We start from the raw sequence: 20,314 nt of genomic DNA, 5'->3' as shown, positions 1-20,314 counted from the left end.
TTGCCTCTCACTTTGAGGTCGCAGGTTCGAATCCAGCACAGGCCTAAACCAATGATTGTCGAATTTGTTTTCGAATTCATGTTTGGATCATAAATGATTAACGTGCTCAGCGGTGGAGGAAAACATCGTGAGGAAACGCACATTCCCGAGAAATGATCAGAGGTATGTGACTTCTTCTATCGTGTGGGTTGTGAGGTGGAGTACCAACCTCATCAACCCTGGTGTCAGGGTTACTATTGAGCTGCCAAAGGCCCCTGACATGGCTCATGTAACGACTACTTACTTACATCAGTAAGTAGTAACCGGGACCAACGGTTTAACGTGCCTTTCGAAGCGCGGATCATCTTACTTTCGGACAATCTGGTGATCAGCCAGTAATGTCCTAACCAAACTAGGGATCACAAAGTAATTTTTGTGATATGTCCTCACCGGGAATAGAACCCGGGACCTCCGGATCGTGAGCCCGACGCTCAACGACTGGACCACGGAGGTCGTTATGGCGTAATGGTATGGGACGTAAGCTGTATTGGGCTGGATTTCCCCTCGCGGGTTGGAAGGTCAGACAGGCAGTCGCTTCTGTAAAAAACCGGATCAAATCTTCAGGTTAGGTAAGCGGACCCTGTGAGCAACGGGATAAAGCTAGGGAAATGCATTTTTGCAATGTCATCGACCCGCCTTGGTTCGGCCTTGTTGTCGAAAAAAAAATCGCACTCCGTTTTTTCTAACGTTTTAGGGTTCCGAAGTTCAATTGGAAAAACCCCCGACCAGAAAAAAGTACGCTAACAGCAGACTGGTCTGATCAGTGGTTCCAGAAGACATTAGTGTTTCAAATGTCAGATCCCACATATGCTTGCAAGCAAACTGAGCGTGTAACATTCCTATCACACCTAACAAAAGACCTGATGACCTTGAAGACCTGAACCGATTTCCACTAAACATAGCTAAGAACACTCTCGACTGATATACCTTTCAAACAAAAAAAGCCACATTAAAATCGGATCATCCGTTTGGGAACTACGATGCCACAGACAAACACATACACATTTACACACACACAGAAACTCGTCAAACTTATACGTAACACCCCGTCGTTTTTGCGTCGGGAGTTAAAAATGGAACCCAACTTAACCAAATTCAAAACTATATTCAGTAGGTAGGTAGGTGCTGTTAGTTACTCCGAACCGGCGTGCGTGTATGAAGCGATTGATGAATGTGGAGGCAAAAGAAGACAGGAAGGCACGTTAAGCCGTTGGTCCCGGTTACTACTTACTCATGTAAGTTAGTAGTCGTTACATGAGCCATGTCAGCAGGGGCCTTTGGCGGCTCAATTATAACCCTGACACCAGGGTTGATGAGGGTGGTAATCCACCTCACAACCCACACGATAGAACAAGTTTGGCGAGAGTATGTTATTTTAAAAATGTTTAATTTTTGGCTCAAATAAATTAAAAAATTGGTAAAACAGTCGTGATTCGCGACCTATGTCGAGGTATGGAGACAATAGTTTTTCAGTGGCAAAATTAGAAAGAAAGAAAGTATCTATTATTAGAGGACGCACAGTAACAATACAAACACAGTAGGAAAAAAAATCTTACACAAAATCACAATTATTAACAGAAACGTAAAAGGAACAGAAAAATATCAATAAAATACAAAATATTGGTCGTAACAGTCATGTGGCGGTGGTGGACGTGGACCTCGCTCAGCATAAGCCGCGGCGTGAGCCACGACGCTGGTATTCTGCGGGCCCAGACGACTGAGGCATGGACATCGTGTTTCATACTTATTTATTAATTTGTTACATAAGTTCGTCTCTCTCTCTATTTAAGAGCTGCGCTCTTGTCGGTGGAGTAACCGCCATTCCTCTCTTCTTCCCGCCAAAACCTTCACCTCCCGATACGACACGACCTGCACCTTCTCTTTTATTTGTTTCATAAATGTTATCCTAGGTCTACCCCTTCCTCTCTTCCCTTCAATTTTTCCTTCTATAATGTTTGTTATAAATGAATCGTGTCGTATCAGGTGGCCAATCATATTTCCTCTCCGGTTCTCTATAGTCTTCAATATGGTTCTCTTTTCTTCAACTCTTTCCAGCACTTTTTCATTTGACACCATTTCAGTCCAGCTTATACCCTCCATCCTTCGCCAACACCACATCTCAAACGCTTCCAATCTCTCTCTGTCTCTCTGTGTCATAGTCCACGTTTCACTTCCATAGAGTGCAATGCTCCAAATATATGATTTAATAAACCGTTTCCTTATTTTTAATGATATGTTTTTGGTTTTCAAAATGTATTTTTTCCTGTTAAATGCTTGTTTGGCTATTGCAATTCTGGCTATTATGTCTTGTGTGCATCTAGAGTCACTATTTATTATACTTCCAAGATATTTGAAACTATCAACTCTTTCTAATATGTTGTCATTCAGTTTAACAGGTCTATAGTTTGCTGGATGTTTGGATGTTGTCATTATTTTAGTTTTGCTCGCGTTTATCTTTAACTGAAATTTTTTGATTACAATGTCCATGGTTGTTATCAGATTTTCTAATGCTATTTCATTTTCTGCGAATGCAGCAATGTCATCTGCAAATCTTACAAATTTGGTTACATAAGTTCGTACATAAATATTATTTTTATTATTAATTAATGCTACAGAACCCTCATAGCGCGAGTCGGATTCACACTTGCCCAGTTTTTTTTGCGTAATCAACTGTTTACTAAGCGATGAGATGAAAAAATGTTTCAATTGGGTTGGAAAAGTACCGCCTTATTAACACGTTGACAGGCTAGTGATCCATATACGGGTCACGACTGACTAGCTCCATACGTCCGTGACCCATGCATGGGTCACTGGTGCTAAATTCTTATCCGCCAAAAAGGAAAGGGACGGATAATCGACAAGCATAAAATTTATGGAACACACGTCAATTTTAAGCACAAATCTAAAACAACCGTCTGAAAATTTTACATTGGCCAATAACCCGACAGAATTAAGTTAACAGCACACGTCAAACGGTTCGCATACCAGCGGGATACTTTTTTATTCGCCCGGGTTATTCATTAATTTACTCATTCTTCCTAAAATTTACGACTGTCAATCCCTTTCCTTTTCGTCGAATAAGATGACAGGTATAACTTAAAGTAAAATTAGGAGGTGTCTGCAGGAATCGGGGTCACTAAGAAACCAGGTACGCACGAAGGGCGGCTGCTCCACTTGGATCTCGGGTAACAAAGTACCGCCTTATTAACACGTTGACAGACCAGTGATCCATATATGGGTCATGACGGACTAGCTCCATACCCATGAACCATGTATGGGTCACGAACGTATGAAGCTAGTCTGTCATGACCCATACATGGGTCACGAAGAAACCAGAAACGCACTAAGGGCGGGTGCCCCACTTGAATCCCGGGTAACAAAGTACCGCCTTATTAACACGTTGACAGACTAGTGATCCATATATGGGTCATGACGGACTAGCTCCATACCCATGAACCATGTATGGGTCACGAACGTATGAAGCTAGTCTGTCATGACCCATACATGGGTCACGAAGAAACCAGAAACGCACTAAGGGCGGGTGCCCCACTTGAATCCCGGGTAACAAAGTACCGCCTTATTAACACGTTGACAGACTAGTGATCCATATATGGGTCATGAGGCTCCATACGTCCGTGCTTCACATGAGCATTAAATTTATTTTCTGACAAATTTAAAATACTGTCTGGTTATTCTATCGTGTGGGTTGTGAGGTGGATGACCAACCTCATAAACCCTGGTGTCACGGTTACTATTGAGCCGCCAAAGGCCCCTGACATGGCTCATGTAACTACTTACTTACATCAGTAAGTAGTGACCGCGACCAACGGCTTAACGTGCCTTCCGAAGCACGTATCATCTTTCTTTCGGACAATCAGGTGATCAGCCTGTAATGTCCTAAACAAACTAGGGACCACAAAGTTATTTTTGATGTCCCCACTGGGATTCGAAGCCGGGACCTCCGGCTCGTGAGCCCAACGCTCAATCACTGGACGACGGAGGTTGGTTCGTTGGTATTTTATTGTAAAAACGTATACACAACCCCAAAAAAGTTGAATTTAATTTGTCTAACCTAGAATTTTGGATAGCAATTTTATTTTTGTTCCTTGTATTGTATATGTATGTCTTTCAGTTTCTCGGAAGGAGAGATACATTTTTCATCATCATCAATTTAAGAGCCACGCTCTTGTCGGTGCAGCATTTTCCATGCTGCTTTTTTAGGGAAAAATAGGGCAGTGGTTTCCTTCTTGCCTTCCGCCGCGTAGTACTCTGTCTGACGCGAGTGGGATGGCGCCCAGAGTAGTCTATTACAAAGCCATACTAGGACTCCTGTCCTCCGCCTCTGAATAGTACTGACAGTTGCTGCTGCACTCTGTCAGGTTCCAGGTTATAGTCCATGTGACTTGCCACTTCCGTCCTGCATTGCCGTACCGATGGCTCCCATCTTCGCCTCTGCAACCGTTGAGGTCTGACGCAAGGGGGATGGCGCCCAAAGTAGTCACATTACACCCAGAGTAGATACATTTTTACGGACTCCAAATGCCCTTAAAGGACTCCAACAAAGCTGTCCTAACCCGTCGAAGTACTCTACGAAGAGCTTAAAAATGTTCCGAGTTTCGGAAGTAAAGAAAATCGCGCTCATTTTTTTGGCTTCTCAAATTTCCAAGTAACTTAGGGACCAAAGTTTACTTCATCTTTTAAATTTTCATGGCTTTCCATTGTTACTGAACTGCTTTGTTTTTATACTCATTACTTTTTTTTGTGTGAACAGCCCCCGTGGTCTGGTGGTTAGAGCGTTAGGCTCACGATCTGGAGGTCCGGGTATGATTGCCGATGGGGATATTGTCGAAATCACTTTTTGTGACGGCTTGTTGTCCGAAAAAATAACATGATTCCGTGCCGTAATTAGCCGTAAAATATATCCACCAACCCGCAATGGATCAGCGTGGTATCTCTCCATACCACCTCCGGTTCATATAATCCAAAAAACAACACTTAATATTAATCAAAATGTATTAGAATTAGAACTATTATTTTTGAATGCAATAGATTATAAGCTAATTAGGTTAAAAGCGATTTTATTAGCAACATATCGTCAGTAAAACCTTATTTAATACGAATAAAAAAATAATAATTTGAATTTGAAAGATATAAAATTTCCATTCTTCTTCTTCTATAGTGTGGGTTGTGAGGTGAATTGCCAACCTCATCAACCTTGGTGTCAAGGTTATTTGAGCCGCCAAAGGCCCCTGACATGTCGTAAAATCCGACAGATGGATTGTGCCTTCCAACATGATGGACGATTGGGTAGTTTCCTAGGTCAGAGATAAATTATCTTATCATGTGGGTTGTGAGATGGAATACCAACCTCATCAACTCTGGCCCCTGAAGTCATGTAACGACTACTTACTTACATCAGTAAGTACTAACCGGGGCCAACGGCTTAACGTGCCTTCCGAAGTACGGATCATCTTACTTTTTGCACAATCAGGTGATCAGCTTGTAATGTCCTAACCAAACTAGCGATCACAAAGTGATTTTTCTGATATGTCCCCACTGGGATTCGAACTTGGGACCTTCGATCGTGAGCCCAACGCTTAACCACTGGACCCCGGAGGTAGTTTCCATTAACCAAGGTTCAGTATATTATTTTCCAGAGAATATAAGTAGGTATTTTATTATTGATAAACAATAACAAACATTTGATTGAAGTTGAGCCAAATGCCACGAAGCCAAATGTTTGTTGACCGAATAAATATTGATTCTTTAATTTATAGATTAGGGATGTGACCGTGATATCTTGATACTTAGTCACTTTTGGGTTAATTGGGTTGTGTACTAGGTTCGAGATAAATTATGAAATTCTGATAACTAAATAAAGACTGATCTAAAACTAATGAAAAACATTTTCTTTTTTCTATTTAACTTATTTAATTTACGAATTTTAATGAAGAAAAACGTAATAATTAGTCCAATATTTTATCACGTTTTTCTATGACGTCACAGTGGGCTTTTTACATGTAATGTATGTGGTTCAATGGTTGAGGGTTGGGTTCATGATCCAAAGGTCTCAAGTTCTAATCCCAGTGGGCCCATACCTATTATGTTGGTGTATTATAAAATTTATAAATAAAAAATAAATTAAATGTTTAAAAAAATACAGTGGGTATTTATAAGGTTTATAATTCTTGTAGATGTTCTAAATTCAAATTTGAAATTTAACTCATATTAAAATTTTTTAAAAGCCATAATAGGTATTAAAATCAATTTCAATGTCCAATATTTTGGAATGTATGTCCTAGAAGGATATACATTGACCAACTTGGAAATGATCTTAGAAAAGGGGGAGGAAGCAAGAGAAGACGCACACACACTCACACACACACTCACTGGCGCATCCCTCCTTTGCATGTATGTAAATTATAGTAATAATGTGTAAGTACGGTAGAACAATAAAATAAAATAAAAAAGTATAAAATGTTATTGTTACCTACTTTGGAAGAGTGGTGCCTTCTAACAAAGGCCCTATTAGCTTAAAAGAAGGCATCAGCCTCTAGCTAATTGTATTTTGTTTGTTGCCAATAAACATTATTTTATTAATTTTTTATTAAGTGCCTCAGGATTCACTTTATATTAAATCTCTTATTTCGGAGTGCCTCATGGCAAAGGCCTCCTCCAATCCTTTCCAATGATGGCGATCACGCGCCGCTCTTGTCCAGAAAGGGCCCGCAGTCATCCTGATCTCATCGTCCCATCTCCTTTTCGGTCTACCCCTTTTTCTGGCACCGTCTCGTGGATACCACTGGGTGATTGTCTGGCTCCACTTCTCCACTTTGGATCTTAGCATATGTCCGGTCCGAGTAAATAAACGAACAATGTTTCGGAAGCAAGGCTTTCAAGACAAGTGCCTCAGGATAGAAGCAAATGGAATTCCTTAGTTACCCCAGTGAAAAATAGGCGTGAGTTTATGTATGTGTCTATGTATGTTTTTTAATGAGAAGTATATTATGTATTCAAACAACAATGTGGTTTAATTTATTTCAATTATTTTACATAAAGTGGAATAGGTACATAGGTCTCAATGCATGTGTAACCCATATTAAGGTAGGTAAGTGGTCTATTTTATTTGGCTGTAATTCCTATTGAGTTAGGTTAGGTCAGGTCAAAGGCCAAAAATTACAGAGTTTCATATAAACTTTCAACCCATTTTTTAACCCTTTGGGGGTTGAAGTCCGCAACCAAATTGTGTGTGACACTGTGACGTCTGACGACATATGATTGAAGACTAAAGTAAGACCGAAGGAGGTGAGGTAACCCTAGCTCAGCCACTGGTGGGGAGCGGAGAGTTGCCACTATGTACGTAGTATTATTCCTTATTCTATGAAGTTGATGTGAGCGAAATAGTTACTGAAAAGCTATGCCTTTTAAATTTCTCGCTTGCAAAACATTTTTAACCCCTTATTGCATGAATCATGAAGGAGATGACATAAAAATATGATAAAAAAGTGAAACTTTAAAATCCATATATGGATTTTATGCGTTAAAGGATTAATTGACGGTTAAGTACATTAAATCTTTCAGACCCTAGCATCAATGTAATCATATTGAATGGTATTCACAACATGGCCAGACAAATGGTGAACAATGAGTGACGTTTTAACTACACAGACTAAAATTTTATTCTCATGCTGAATTTATACAAATAGGTACCTATATACTTTATTGCACACAACATACAAAACAAGGTTTACACACAAAGACGAAAGATACAGCACAATCTGGCGGCCTTATTGCTAAGCAGCAATTTCTTCCAGGCAACCAGTGGCAAGAAAACATAACACAATTTAGTGGTGCAATTATTTTATGAGTTTACAATGAAAAGGATAGAAATTATTTAAATTTTATTATGAACAGTTAGTTAGATTTTTGGTATCTTAATAAAAAACATAAATATCAAAAGTATTAAACTGAAAACAGCCATAAATAAATATTTTTTGTAACATATTCTTTAGACTAGTAGTAATATTGTAACAGTGAGTAAATAGATATTTACAGAGATAAACTGAAGTGCTGCAGATCACAGCCAGCCAATAACAAGACTGCCACCATAATTGACTGGGGACATTCATTGAATGAAACCCGCCAATTGGCATAATTGCCGCAAAACATTTTGGAGGTCAAGAAAAAACTACAAAAAAACATGAAAAGCAAAACTATCTTCCCGCCATTTACAATAAAATTGAAAAAAAAATAAAACAGTAAAAAGACACCAAACAAAAGAGTTTCGAACGAATTTACTATATTTCACTTGAGGGAAATTTTGAAGTTGGAATTATTATCCGGCCGAATACAAATGCTGTTATCAAGGCCGTGTAGCGGAGTAAACAATCGTTATACGAAAACTGGTTGTGTTATGTTATTTTTTTTAACAAACACGTTTCGCCCCCTCATTTAAGAACTTGTTTCTTTATACAACAACGTTTGGCAGACCTGACCACAGTGGGAGCCATCCGCGGCCGAAGCGCCGAGTGGAAAAAACCAACTGGACACACCACGATAAACATGCACAAAAACATTAGGCACCTCCGTAACTCCACACTGACTCCAGAAACACTCTCATTATGCAAAAAAACACTTTCAATAACACGAAAACCACTAGAATACTCGGCGAAACTACGTTAGGTACGCACCTTTGACTTAGTAATAACATGTGTTGCTAGTTTTACAACGGCGAAATTCCCCGTTCCGATCGTCTTTTCGAGTTCATAGTTACCGACACACACTAGCTGATCTATCGGGAAATGTTTGCTTTTGTGAATTTGTTTTATATTGTTGGCCATTTTCGTGAAAATCGCGAGAAAACTCGCTCGGACGAGTATCTACACTCGCGATTTGACTACTGTCGGGTAGTACGCGCGAACGGCCGCGGGGCGCCACCGTCGCGTACGTCATTCGGCGGAGGCCCCTCCTAATGAGACACCGAGGTTTCATTAACAAACTCGTCTAATTCAACTCGCAAACATCACAAATACACACGCGACAATCATTAAAACACAATACGAAAACTAAACACAATTTGAAACGATAAACTAATCGCTACAATCAAAATAAGCTTCGCGTTATCACCAATTTTGTTATCAGTGTGTACGGCTCAAGTTGAGCGGCCCTGGCTTGTGAAAAAAAGAGCTCGATTCACAACCTTACGCGACGCGCGCCGTCTCGTTCCCGTTGATTCATTATTCGAACGTTGGAAAGAGATAGCTGGATTCGTATTAAGTTCGTCTTGAACGCGTGACGTCACAGGGTCCTCTGACGTCATTTCGCGGCAATTTTAAAACCCAAGTAGATTTTGTGTACGTCAGACAGTGGAATATCGATTTTTCGCGTTGCACGCTTTTTAATGCAACCTCCAACCTTTACGGTATATAGGTTGATATAATCTGTTTATCCATGGGTACCTAGCTTATATTATGTCCTCGCGGATGAACGCTAAATCTAGAAACATTTAAAGGTCATAGCCTAACCTTTACCATAGTTTGCTGTTTAATATCAATTTGCAAAGAGATTCTGATATAAAATGTTATACTTTATTTTTAGACTGAGAAATATTTAAATAGGTACCTAACTAAGATAAATTGGGTAGTTTTCTAAGTCAAAGATAAATTATGAAATTCTGATTACTAAATAAAGACAGATCTAAATGTGTCAAAAAACCGTTTCTTTACCTATTTAACTTAATTTATGAATTTTAATAAAGAAAAATGTAATAATAGGTAATTGCGACATTTTATCACATTTTTCTATAACGTCGCAGGTTGCTTTTTCAAACAAATTCCAATGTAATTTCGTGTTTTGAAGTTTAGTAAAATGTAACTGATTTGTTTGACTAGTTGGAAGCTACCCTATTTTACATAAAAAAACTTATAATCAACCTTATTTTCTAGTAAGCAGACGGTAGACGCTAAAGGGGCTTTAAAAATGATGTTTTTCACTATTATTAAAAATTAGAGATGAACCGACTACAGGTTAGGCCGACTAGTCGATTAGTCGGCCCCAGAAAGCCGTCAAGGTGGCAAATTGTTGAGCTAGTAAGAACAACACTACTGTGTAGAAAAATACTGTTTCTGTTGGAAATGTACGTATAAGAAACTATGAAAAAAAATTTTTTTTTTGACGTGACTTATTGTAGATTTGCCGCAGATGGCATTAACTACTTGGCCGGACAAATGGGGAGCGCTGAAGGCTCTCACCCGGTACAACGTTTAAGACAACAGGCCTGAGGGTGCCCAGTTGGGCGCGAACCTCGGCTCAGGGCGTCGTCAGAGGAAGAATATTTGAAAGAATTAATCGACCCTAGTGGGTCGATAGCGATAAGCGCTGAATGAGGGAAATCGTCGTCCACGCCGGCGGGGTCGGTATCGGGGTCCTGAAGTGTTTATAGTGTCGCGAGCTGATTGGCTGCCTCTATGGCTAATCCTATGAAAAAGTAAACATATTGGTAACTATCATTTTACTGGTGTTTTTCACTCAAGGCAATAAATGTTACATGCGGAATAGACATACCTACTTATGTATTTATTATTCTTTAGTGTAAATGAGGGAGTTTCCAGGCTACGTTCACCAAAAACAATATAGATGGCGCTGTATAGCTATAAGGTGATAATGGTGCTAATTCCTGTAAATACCATCTAATTTTATTTTATTTATTTATTTATTACATATTCACACACATTAAGTTATATCTGTCATTTTCTTATCCGCCGAAAAGGAGAGCGACGGGTAATCGACAAGCATAAAATTTATGGAACACACGTCAATTTTAAGCACAAATCTAAACCAACCGTCTAAAAATTTTACATCCGTTAATAACCCGACACAGTTAAGTAGACAGCACGTCAAACGGATTGCATACCAGCGACGTACCTTTTGATTCGCCCGGGTTATTCATTAATTTACTCATTCTTCCTAAAATTAAGAGCTGTGAATCATCCGTCCCTTTCCTTTTCGACGGATATGAAAATGACGGATATAACTTAACCCTTAAGCAGGCCGCGGACATATGTGTCCCACATTGATTTTTCGATGCTGTAGCCAGGTTTTGGCAATAAAGAGTCCACAATCTGTCAAAATTTAATCGTAAATATATATTCTATGGTTCCGAATTTTCAAACTTTGTGTATCCGAACGTAAGTGACACTGACAGCCATTCGAGTTTCGTCTGTCCGTTAGAGACGTGTTTTTGAGTGACTGTGGTGGTTTTATACAGATTATGGCGAAACAAAGAAAGGTAAGTCGTGCAATTTTTTGATATGTTAGAGATTTTGAATTTTCCTAACAGGATTTGCATTATTTCTAGTTGATTTCTTGCTAAATTGTCTAAAACAAGGCAAATAATAATGTGGGGAACATGTGACCAAAGCCTGTTGAGTCGAACTTATTTGTGGGAGATATATATCCTTTGCCTGTTCAAATCACCAATTTTTTTATACTAGCCTTTGCACCCGACGTTACTTGTGTTTTTTTTAAACATATTTGTTTTACTAAAAACTACGCATCATTTCGATTACACACAAATTTATTATGATTATGTTATAAATATAAAAAATTAATACAATTATTTTTAAATTAAATTATTTATAAATAAATAATTAAATAAGTAATAGCAATTACAATTTAAAATAATAATGATCTAGTAATCAAACACTAGAATTATGAACAGACAAACATTCGACATTTATATATAGCTATCACATAAAGGATAGTCTCTATCCAGGCAATGGGATTATGTTTTCCCACATTTTTTTTCAGGACTTTCAGTGTTTTTTTTCTGAATGTGTTGATAAGGAATCATACAGGCCGCTATTCAAAGCCTAAATCCATATATAACACTTTATTTCTTACAGCAGTTCTTCGGGGCCTGTTTAAGGGTTAAAATAAAATTAGGCGGTGTGAAAAAGTAGGTATGACTAACATGACACATGGTAACATGATGGACTAATGTTATAGGCGATAGGCTGATCCCTTATCACCATAAGGTTCATCATATCCAGCTTACGACATTGTATCAACAGTGGCTGCAAGTTGCTTTTGATTACTTGTGGCTCTGCCCACCCCGTTAGGGATTACGGGCGTGAGTTTATGTATGTATGTACGTATGACTATTCCGCGTGTAATATTTACCGAGTTATGACTCCGGATTCTCATAACTCGGGCAGATAATTATTTCAAAATACATTGTAATAGCAGAAGCACATATAAAAATAATTGTTGCTTGATATTTGGATCACATTATGTATAGAATGATGTTGCTACCTATATTGCTTCTCTCTATTTTGATCAGAATAATAATGGGTGGAAGATGTAATTGTGCCTGGGTGTAATAAAAAGGGTCGTCATTTAAATACTCAAAAACAATGATAAAAGGTGCATGTCTGTTATCCATGAAATTAGAATTAGAATGTACGTATATACAGCTGGCGCTGTACAAAATTTCCCCCGTTTAATCTATATTGTTTTTGAGGATTTTCCATTGAGTTTTTAATTTCAAATATTTTCTACATTTTGTTTTGAAGTTAAGTTTATACTTCTGCAACGTCGACGAGTCAGTGACTAGTCAGCTTTCCCTACTAGTCGGCGTTTAGTCGGCTTTTCCGACTAATAGTCGTCGTCTAGTCGTCGATGCATCTCTATTGAAAGTTCAAGCCAGATATGACGTAGATAACTTTATTGAAATTCCTTATGACGAGGAAAAGCGACTCCATTCATGAATACGGGTGAGTGTAGGTATACATCTATAAAATTTTCTATCAACAGATCTCCTCTATTGAGCGAATTTCATCCCATTCATAGGCTTAACGTGTTTAATGAACGTGTAGCGACATCTATGGGGTTAAACGCAAACTAATAGTCGGTTGTAATTTCATAAAATTTCACTAGATGTCACTGAAATATATTTTATTTGGTGCGTGTTAATTACTTTTTGTAATGTAAACCTCATAGAGCTAAGTAAAACATTATTTTTTATTTTTCTATGTTAAAATTATTGTCTGCAGATATTTCTGCGAGTAGAAAACTAGGAAAGAGTTTGAAGTATACAGCCTAATTAACAACAGAAGTTCAACTACTCCATACTAGATGGCGCTGTATCACGCAGTGGCGGGTTTGAGTTTCATGCCGTCTTTGGAATATTATTTCAGCCATACTTTATTTTCGCGGATTGCCCAGATTACGCCGCCAGGTCTCTTTGGGCGCCCTTTTGCGTTTTCCACGCGCACACCAGTCAGGACGGGTGTTCCACAGGTCTCCTAAGGCCATGACCAATCCACCGCCATTTCCATGTGCGGATACCAGTCTCCACAGTATTAGTAGTATGGAAAGTGTACAGTCATGAGCAATATAATGTACCCACTTTAGGACTCTGTCGCACTAACATATTTGACATTTAGTGAGACTTACAGTTCAATTTGTCATAAAATTTAATATGACATGGTACCAAAGTGTATACATATTAATGCTCGTGACCGTAGGTAAGAGTGAAATGGGTTAATCGAGAAAGAGAGAGACGGGTATATGATATAGAGATGCAGGATGTGTGTGAGAAAGAGAAAATAAATGAGTAGACCAGACAGATACGACTAAGCAAAGAGCGAGAGGTACGAGTGAAAGGGACGGAAGAAATGAGAATACATGAGGGAGTGAAATAAAACACACATTTGTAATAATTTACTGTTTTAAATATATATATTTCTATAATATAAATCTGTTACGTATATTACATAAACAGCAAGCGGCGCCCGCCAACTATAAATAACTATCTATAACAATAAAATAATTTAAGAATTAAATTATTAAATTTAATAATATTAATAATAGCGTAAGTGATGAATATCTTTGGTAAATAAGAATCATTTGTGAAGTAATTGCAAATTATTATAGTTTTTTTAATAATAATTACATAAAAGATTAACAATTTATTTAAAATTATACAAAACAACTCATAATCTATATTACAAACTGAATTGAATTTGAATGAATTGAAATTGATTTTGAAATGAATTAATCATTTCTTCATTTCATGAATTAAGCGATTCGCGGGTGGGGACCTGGAGTCCTGAAATACAGGGTCGCCCTAGCTTAGGCTCCAGATCACACACTCGAGGCAATCATACAAAGCTATTCCAAACTTTTGTAAACTTATTACTTGTGTGTGATGAATAAATAAATTTAATTTAATTTAAATCAGGAATTACACAATTGGGTGGTTTCCTATGTCAAATATAAATTATGAAGTTCTGATTACTAAATAAAGACGAATCTAAAGGTGACAAAAACGTTTTTTGTTTTATATTTAACTTATTTATGAATTTTAATAAAGAAAAGTTTAATAAATAAGTGTGGCTTTTTGACACGTTTTTCTATGACGTCACAGGTTGTTTTTTCGAACAAGTTCCATAGTAATTACGTGTTTACAACAACAACCTTGTTGATTTCGACAAAATTTATTGAATCGATCGATTATTATATCACGTTGCGCGTATTCAGTAATAGTTTTACAGCTAGGTACATAATAACAGCCTCCGTGGTCTAGTGGTTAGAGCGTCAGGCTCACGATCTGGAGGTCCGGGTTCGATTCCCGATGGGGACATTGTCGAAATCACTTTGTGAGTCCCGGCTATTAGCCGTAAAAACACCTCCACCAATCCGCATTGGAGCAGCGTGGTGGAGTATGCTGCATACCCCCTCCGGTTGATTGAGGGGAGGCCTGTGCCCAGCAGTGGGACGTATATAGGCTATTTATGTATGTATGTATTTACAATAGTATGAATGTTTTTAGTCCTTGGGATGACATGCTTGTAAATATTGCAATATTTGTAATATAAATATCATATACATATATTTTTTAAATATATTATATATATAAAAAAAAAAATATTAAATACAAAATAATACTACTTACAACATGATTTCACATTTATTTTTATTGTATCAAAAATGTATGATTAAAGTTTGATGAAAAGGGTAGTCAGAAGTACATCCATCGCAGATGAACTAAGTACCCACACCTCACCGAGCTTTCTGTTAGACCAACGTGATAGGTGAGCCGTATCGCCGTCTGTAATGGTCGAGACAACTGTGTTAGTGAAAACTGCACTTGATAAAATAATAACTCATTGGTGCAAGTCCGCCACCTGGGGTCGAATCCGCGCTCCCCGTTTGAGAAGCAAACCGGTGAATCACAGGACTACACTGTAACGCAACGTGGTGGAGTATGCTCCATACCTCACCGGTTGGGAGGCCTGTGTCCAGCACTGGGACGTTCTGATTGTCCGAAAAAGTAAGATGATTCTGTGCTTCGGAAGGCACGCTAAGCCGTTGGTCCCGGGTTACTAGTCCAAACACCTCCACCAACGCGCAGTGGAGCAGCGTGGTGGAGTATACTCCATACCCCCTCCGGTTGATTGAGGAGAGGCCTGTGCCCAGCAGTGGGACGTATGTAAGCTGTTTATGTTATAACAGTATTTTGGTCTTTTAAAGAACGTCTAGGGCCCTGTGCAGAGGTTTTTCTTGCAGCTTCTTTTCCCCGGCTGTACAGGTTGTGAGAAGCTGCAGTAGTTTTAGGCGGATGAGATGTTCGTTATGTCACAAATGACGATTTAAAGCTACCTGCTGAATGAAGATATTTTTGAATTTATATTTTTCAAAAAGGCTCTATTGTTAGTCGAAGATATATACTGTTTATGATGTGTTTAAATGATTGACTAGGTAAAAAAAACATTTTGAATTAAAGGATGATACATTTCCTTTCTACAATAAAAAATATGGACGGATTTTCGTATATTAATATTTTGGAATTTTAAAGAAATTATGATCAAGGCGAAAGTGTGTCAGGATGAGTGAAATTCTGTCGTCTCAGCCTACCCCGACGGGGTATAGGTTATGTATGGAATTTGCCCACCCGTCTGTGCCCAGCAGTGGGACGTATATAGGCTATTTAATAGAGATGGGCCGAGTACTCGTCTGATACTCGGCGGGTTTTTTGATACTCGTACTCGGCCGAATAACTCGGTTATTTGATAACGAGTAACGACTATACAGCCATTGGTAAATAACAAACTTTTTCAATTATTTATCTACTATGACGCGCAACGTGATATGTTTGTTTGCAAATAATCAAGTGACTAGTAGTTGAAAGGCGTGGGTGGGGTGAGGGGTGTATCAACGCGAGCCGACGTCTTGACCGGCGCAAACCTATCCTTTATTCCCGTCTAACCCCTTTAGGCTTGCCACCGGGGTGGTGGTTGGCACTAATTAGGTGCCGTTTACCACCCCGGTGGTCGATGGCACTTAATCGTTTCATCTGCCCCCTTTACAGTTATAGTACGGGGGTTTATTATCATGTCGTACATACATACATAAACTCACGCCTATTTCCCACCGGGGTAAGCAGAGACTATAGAATTCCATTTGCTTCGATCCTGACATACTTCTCTTGCTTCCTCCACATTCATCAATCGCTTCATACACGCACGCCGGTTCAGAGTAGATCGTATTGAACCTTTTCTAAGGACATCTCCAATTTGGTCATCATAAGTCCAGTATCACGTCGTTCTCGACATTAAATAAAAAAATGTAAATTTAGCAATATTAATAACACCTAATTAGTGCCAACCACCACCCCGGTGGCAAGCCTAAAGGGGGCAGATGGGAATAAAGGAAACCTATTTGTATTTGTTTACGCGCGCGAAATGCGAATTTGATTGAACCGAGTTACTCGGCCGAGTACTCGGTTGAAAAAAAAATGAGCCGAGAACTAGGTACTCATTACTCAGCTAAAGTGTTACTCGGCGCAGCTCTACTATTTAAGTATGTATATATATGTATGAATAATAATTAATAAATAAACTCGAATTAATGTAATAAGCTTTTTATTTCCATATACTTGTTTGTTTAAATTAAAAATAATATTTAATAATGCACTCGATTCAACGGATCGAAAGTTTTAATGAAGATAAAAACTGCCTATTTCTCCCAACAGATGTCGCTACTGTCGAGTGTTCTTAAATTTTGACAGTTCCTCGTACTATTTGAGTAAATAAACATATTGTTTTAAACGTTATAACTTGAAACTATAAAAATTTAGGACGAGTAACCCTACTTCAAGTTTGCTTCTCCATAACCTCTCTACGTGTTACTAACCTATTTGTGATGTCATTATAACATTGTGTTGTCCTACTTTTACGTAACTTTTGTAACAGTGGACTACCCACCGAGCATTCTCTTCGAAGAATCTATCTTACACAAAACCGGTTATTTACGTTTATAAACAGTTTTCTTCGGAACTTTGACATTGGCAGGATCATCGTTCAGTAACGATGCAGCCATAAACAACAAGAAGTGAAACATATTGTTTTGGTTATATTTTTAGACTATAACCCTTTGCGCAGCGTTTAACTGCAAACTCATAGTGTTGTATTAATCCCTAAAGATCGGAAAGAAGGAAACTTATTTTCAAACTGCCTTTTTCCAACTATCTGCTTTTCTTCTTCGTAACTCATCCTTCAGACGGGATACACTCCACGTTGCTCCACATTTTAAAGAAATTTATCACGAATTTTGGACAGTATGGAGAACTGTCAACATTTAGAAACACTCAACAGTGTTGCCACCAACATTTCAGCTTCTAGTTTCTATCCTCATTTTTAGATATACTAGTCTTAAAATTGTTTCGTAAATCGACACAAATAACCAGATTAAAATAATTATTAAAATTATCAATACTTAATTTCATAAGCTCCTGACTATATCCCAATTGGGGTAGTCAGAGGTACATCCATCGCAAGATGAACTAAGTACCCACACCTCACCGAGCTTTCTGTTAGACCAACGTGATAGGTGAGCCGTATCGCCGTCTATAATGGTCGAGGCAACTGTGTTAGTGAAGTTAATACTACTTAACCTTAAGTAATACAGTTATTAAAATAATTTAACAAAATAATCGAGAACTTTGATCGCAATCGGATGACTAGAACGGACTTATGGTTTGAAAGCAATCGCTACCCAAGGACTAACATTCTAGTGTGAACACATATTCTGCCATTTTTTATACAATTTCCATATCAACCATATGGATATGCTAACGCTATTTTGACCCATTTTGAAACCGACAGAGGGATTGTGTCCTCTAACATGATGGACTAATGTTATGGGCGATAGGCTGATCCCTTATCACCATAAGGTTCATCATATCCAGCTTACGACATCGTATCAACAGTGGTTGCAAGTTGTCTTTGATTACTTGTGGCTCTGCCCACCCCGTTAGGGATTACGGGCGTGAGTTTATGTATGTATGTATTTTGACCCATTACAATTGCCTAATATGAATAAGCACGACCTCTGTGGTCCAGTGGTTGAGCGTTGGGCTCACGATCCGGAGGTCGTGAGCATCAGAATGACTGCCCAAAATGACAGATCAGCTTTAAAATATTACTAACATCCAATACCTTTTAGCTACTATTTAATACCTTTGTATAGATATTTTCTACCTAATTAATAAATAAGAAAATTTATTTTTTATTGCATTTAATCTTTTATTGCATTTGTTCCTTTTTTATATAATTTGTATTATGTGCATAATTGAGTAGTAAACAATAAACAATTAACATTTTCGTTAAAACATTTTTTGCTCATATTTTTTTATTTCTAGTTTTAAAAATCTAAAAAAAATATTTGTTTATGTAGGTACTGAATAGGTACTAAATTTGTGTATAGGCGAAATTACATTTCGGAGCCTTTTTGTGGAGATTCTAAATGTGGGTGGTCATTCAGACATCAGAATGACTGGCCATTTTTTAAATTAATTTTCTTACTTATTAATTAGGTAGAAAATATCTATACAAAGGTATTAAATAGTAGCTAAAAGGTATTGGATGTTAGTAATATTTTAAAACTGATCTGTCATTTTGGGCAGTCATTCTGATGCTCACCGGAGGTCCCGGGTTTGATTCCCGGTGGGGACATATCACAAAAATAACTTTGTGATCCCTAGTTTGGGGAACTAGGGATAGTGTGGTAAGGACATTACAGGCTGGTCACCTGATTGTCCGAAGGTGTCACTTAGAGTGTTACTATCTTAACGGCCACCTTGAACGTCAATAATTATTGGACATTCTGAATGTTGCTAACTACATCTTGACAGTCACTATTTGCTACTGACTGTACAACCATCATAGTATGAAAATAAAGACAACATACTCCGTGGTCTAGTGGTTAGTGAGTCGGGCACACGATCTGGAGGTATAGGTTCGATTCCCGATGGGGACATTGTCAAAATCAACCTGCAGCGGGTCGTATATAGGCTGTTTATGTTACGTACATCAAAATAGCGTCAGCGAATCCATCCCTAATTTTACAATTATGGTAATATTTACCGTTACTAACAATTTAGTAATGATTATTACCATTTTTAATTATAATACCCAATTATGGTAACACCATTCCTTCTAGCTAATAAAATAAAAACAATTGCTTTAATACGTAGAATACTGCACTAGAGCTAAGTGGTGGAGTATGGACCATAGCGGTAACGTATCTATAGTGTGGTGTGGTATGGTTTATGACAGGCAGATTATTTTTATTTTGCCAACTACGCCACTATTAAGTTAAGCCACCCTAGAGTTGAAGCGACTCTATAATTACGCCACTGTAGAGTAAAACCACATATAGTTATGCTACTAAAAAGTTAAGTCACTCTTTATTCGCGTCAATATAAAGTTAACCAACCCCAGAGTTAAGCCACTTTATAGTAACGCCACTATATCGTCAAGCGCATCGTTAAGCTACTAAAAAAATAACCCGTCCTAGATATCAGCTGCTATATGTGTAGTTACGCCACTATAGAGTTAAGCTACTCAGAAGATAACCCCTCCTAGAGTTACGCCACCCTAGAGTTAAGTCACTATAGAGTTACGCTGCTATATAGTTAGGTCACTGTAGAGTTAAACCAACATATAGTTACGCTACCAAGTCAACTCTTACCAAGTCCGTGCGTTGCAGTATTAAACAAATAATACTTGTAACAAAATACTATATTATTAACAATATGAATTCAATTAACAATTTGATGTGATTATTTGCAAATATAAGGCATACCACACATTATGTGCAGTCGCTACGACTTTTTATAAGGCTGCGTGTACACTCAACGACTTTGGTAGAAAAGAGAAAACCCATGCCCAGCATAGGGACTTAAATAGGCTGTATATACTTTAGCACAGCA

At 38.1% G+C, this 20,314-nt stretch overlaps 1 protein-coding gene and 1 long non-coding RNA gene across 2 annotated transcripts in view; both read right to left on the bottom strand.

The window, feature by feature from the left end:
- LOC126379292 (serine/threonine-protein kinase par-1) overlaps window positions 1-8,983 on the bottom strand; it is a 47,615-nt gene extending 38,632 nt beyond the window's left edge. Inside the window, exon 1 of the mRNA XM_050027999.1 lies at window positions 8,730-8,983. Within this exon, the coding sequence (XP_049883956.1) occupies window positions 8,730-8,879 (150 nt within the window). The 5' untranslated portion in view covers window positions 8,880-8,983. The remainder of the gene's footprint in view (window positions 1-8,729) is intronic.
- Window positions 1-17,846, bottom strand: part of LOC126379298 (uncharacterized) — a 56,478-nt gene extending 38,632 nt beyond the window's left edge. Inside the window, exon 1 of the long non-coding RNA XR_007568284.1 lies at window positions 14,730-17,846. This is a non-coding gene — a long non-coding RNA (uncharacterized LOC126379298). The remainder of the gene's footprint in view (window positions 1-14,729) is intronic.
- Window positions 17,847-20,314: the final 2,468 nt, after the last annotated feature.

This window comes from Pectinophora gossypiella, chromosome 28 (genome assembly GCF_024362695.1).
Source record: "Pectinophora gossypiella chromosome 28, ilPecGoss1.1, whole genome shotgun sequence".
Lineage (NCBI taxonomy): Eukaryota > Metazoa > Arthropoda > Insecta > Lepidoptera > Gelechiidae > Pectinophora > Pectinophora gossypiella.
This window is presented reverse-complemented; position numbering and strand designations above follow the sequence as displayed.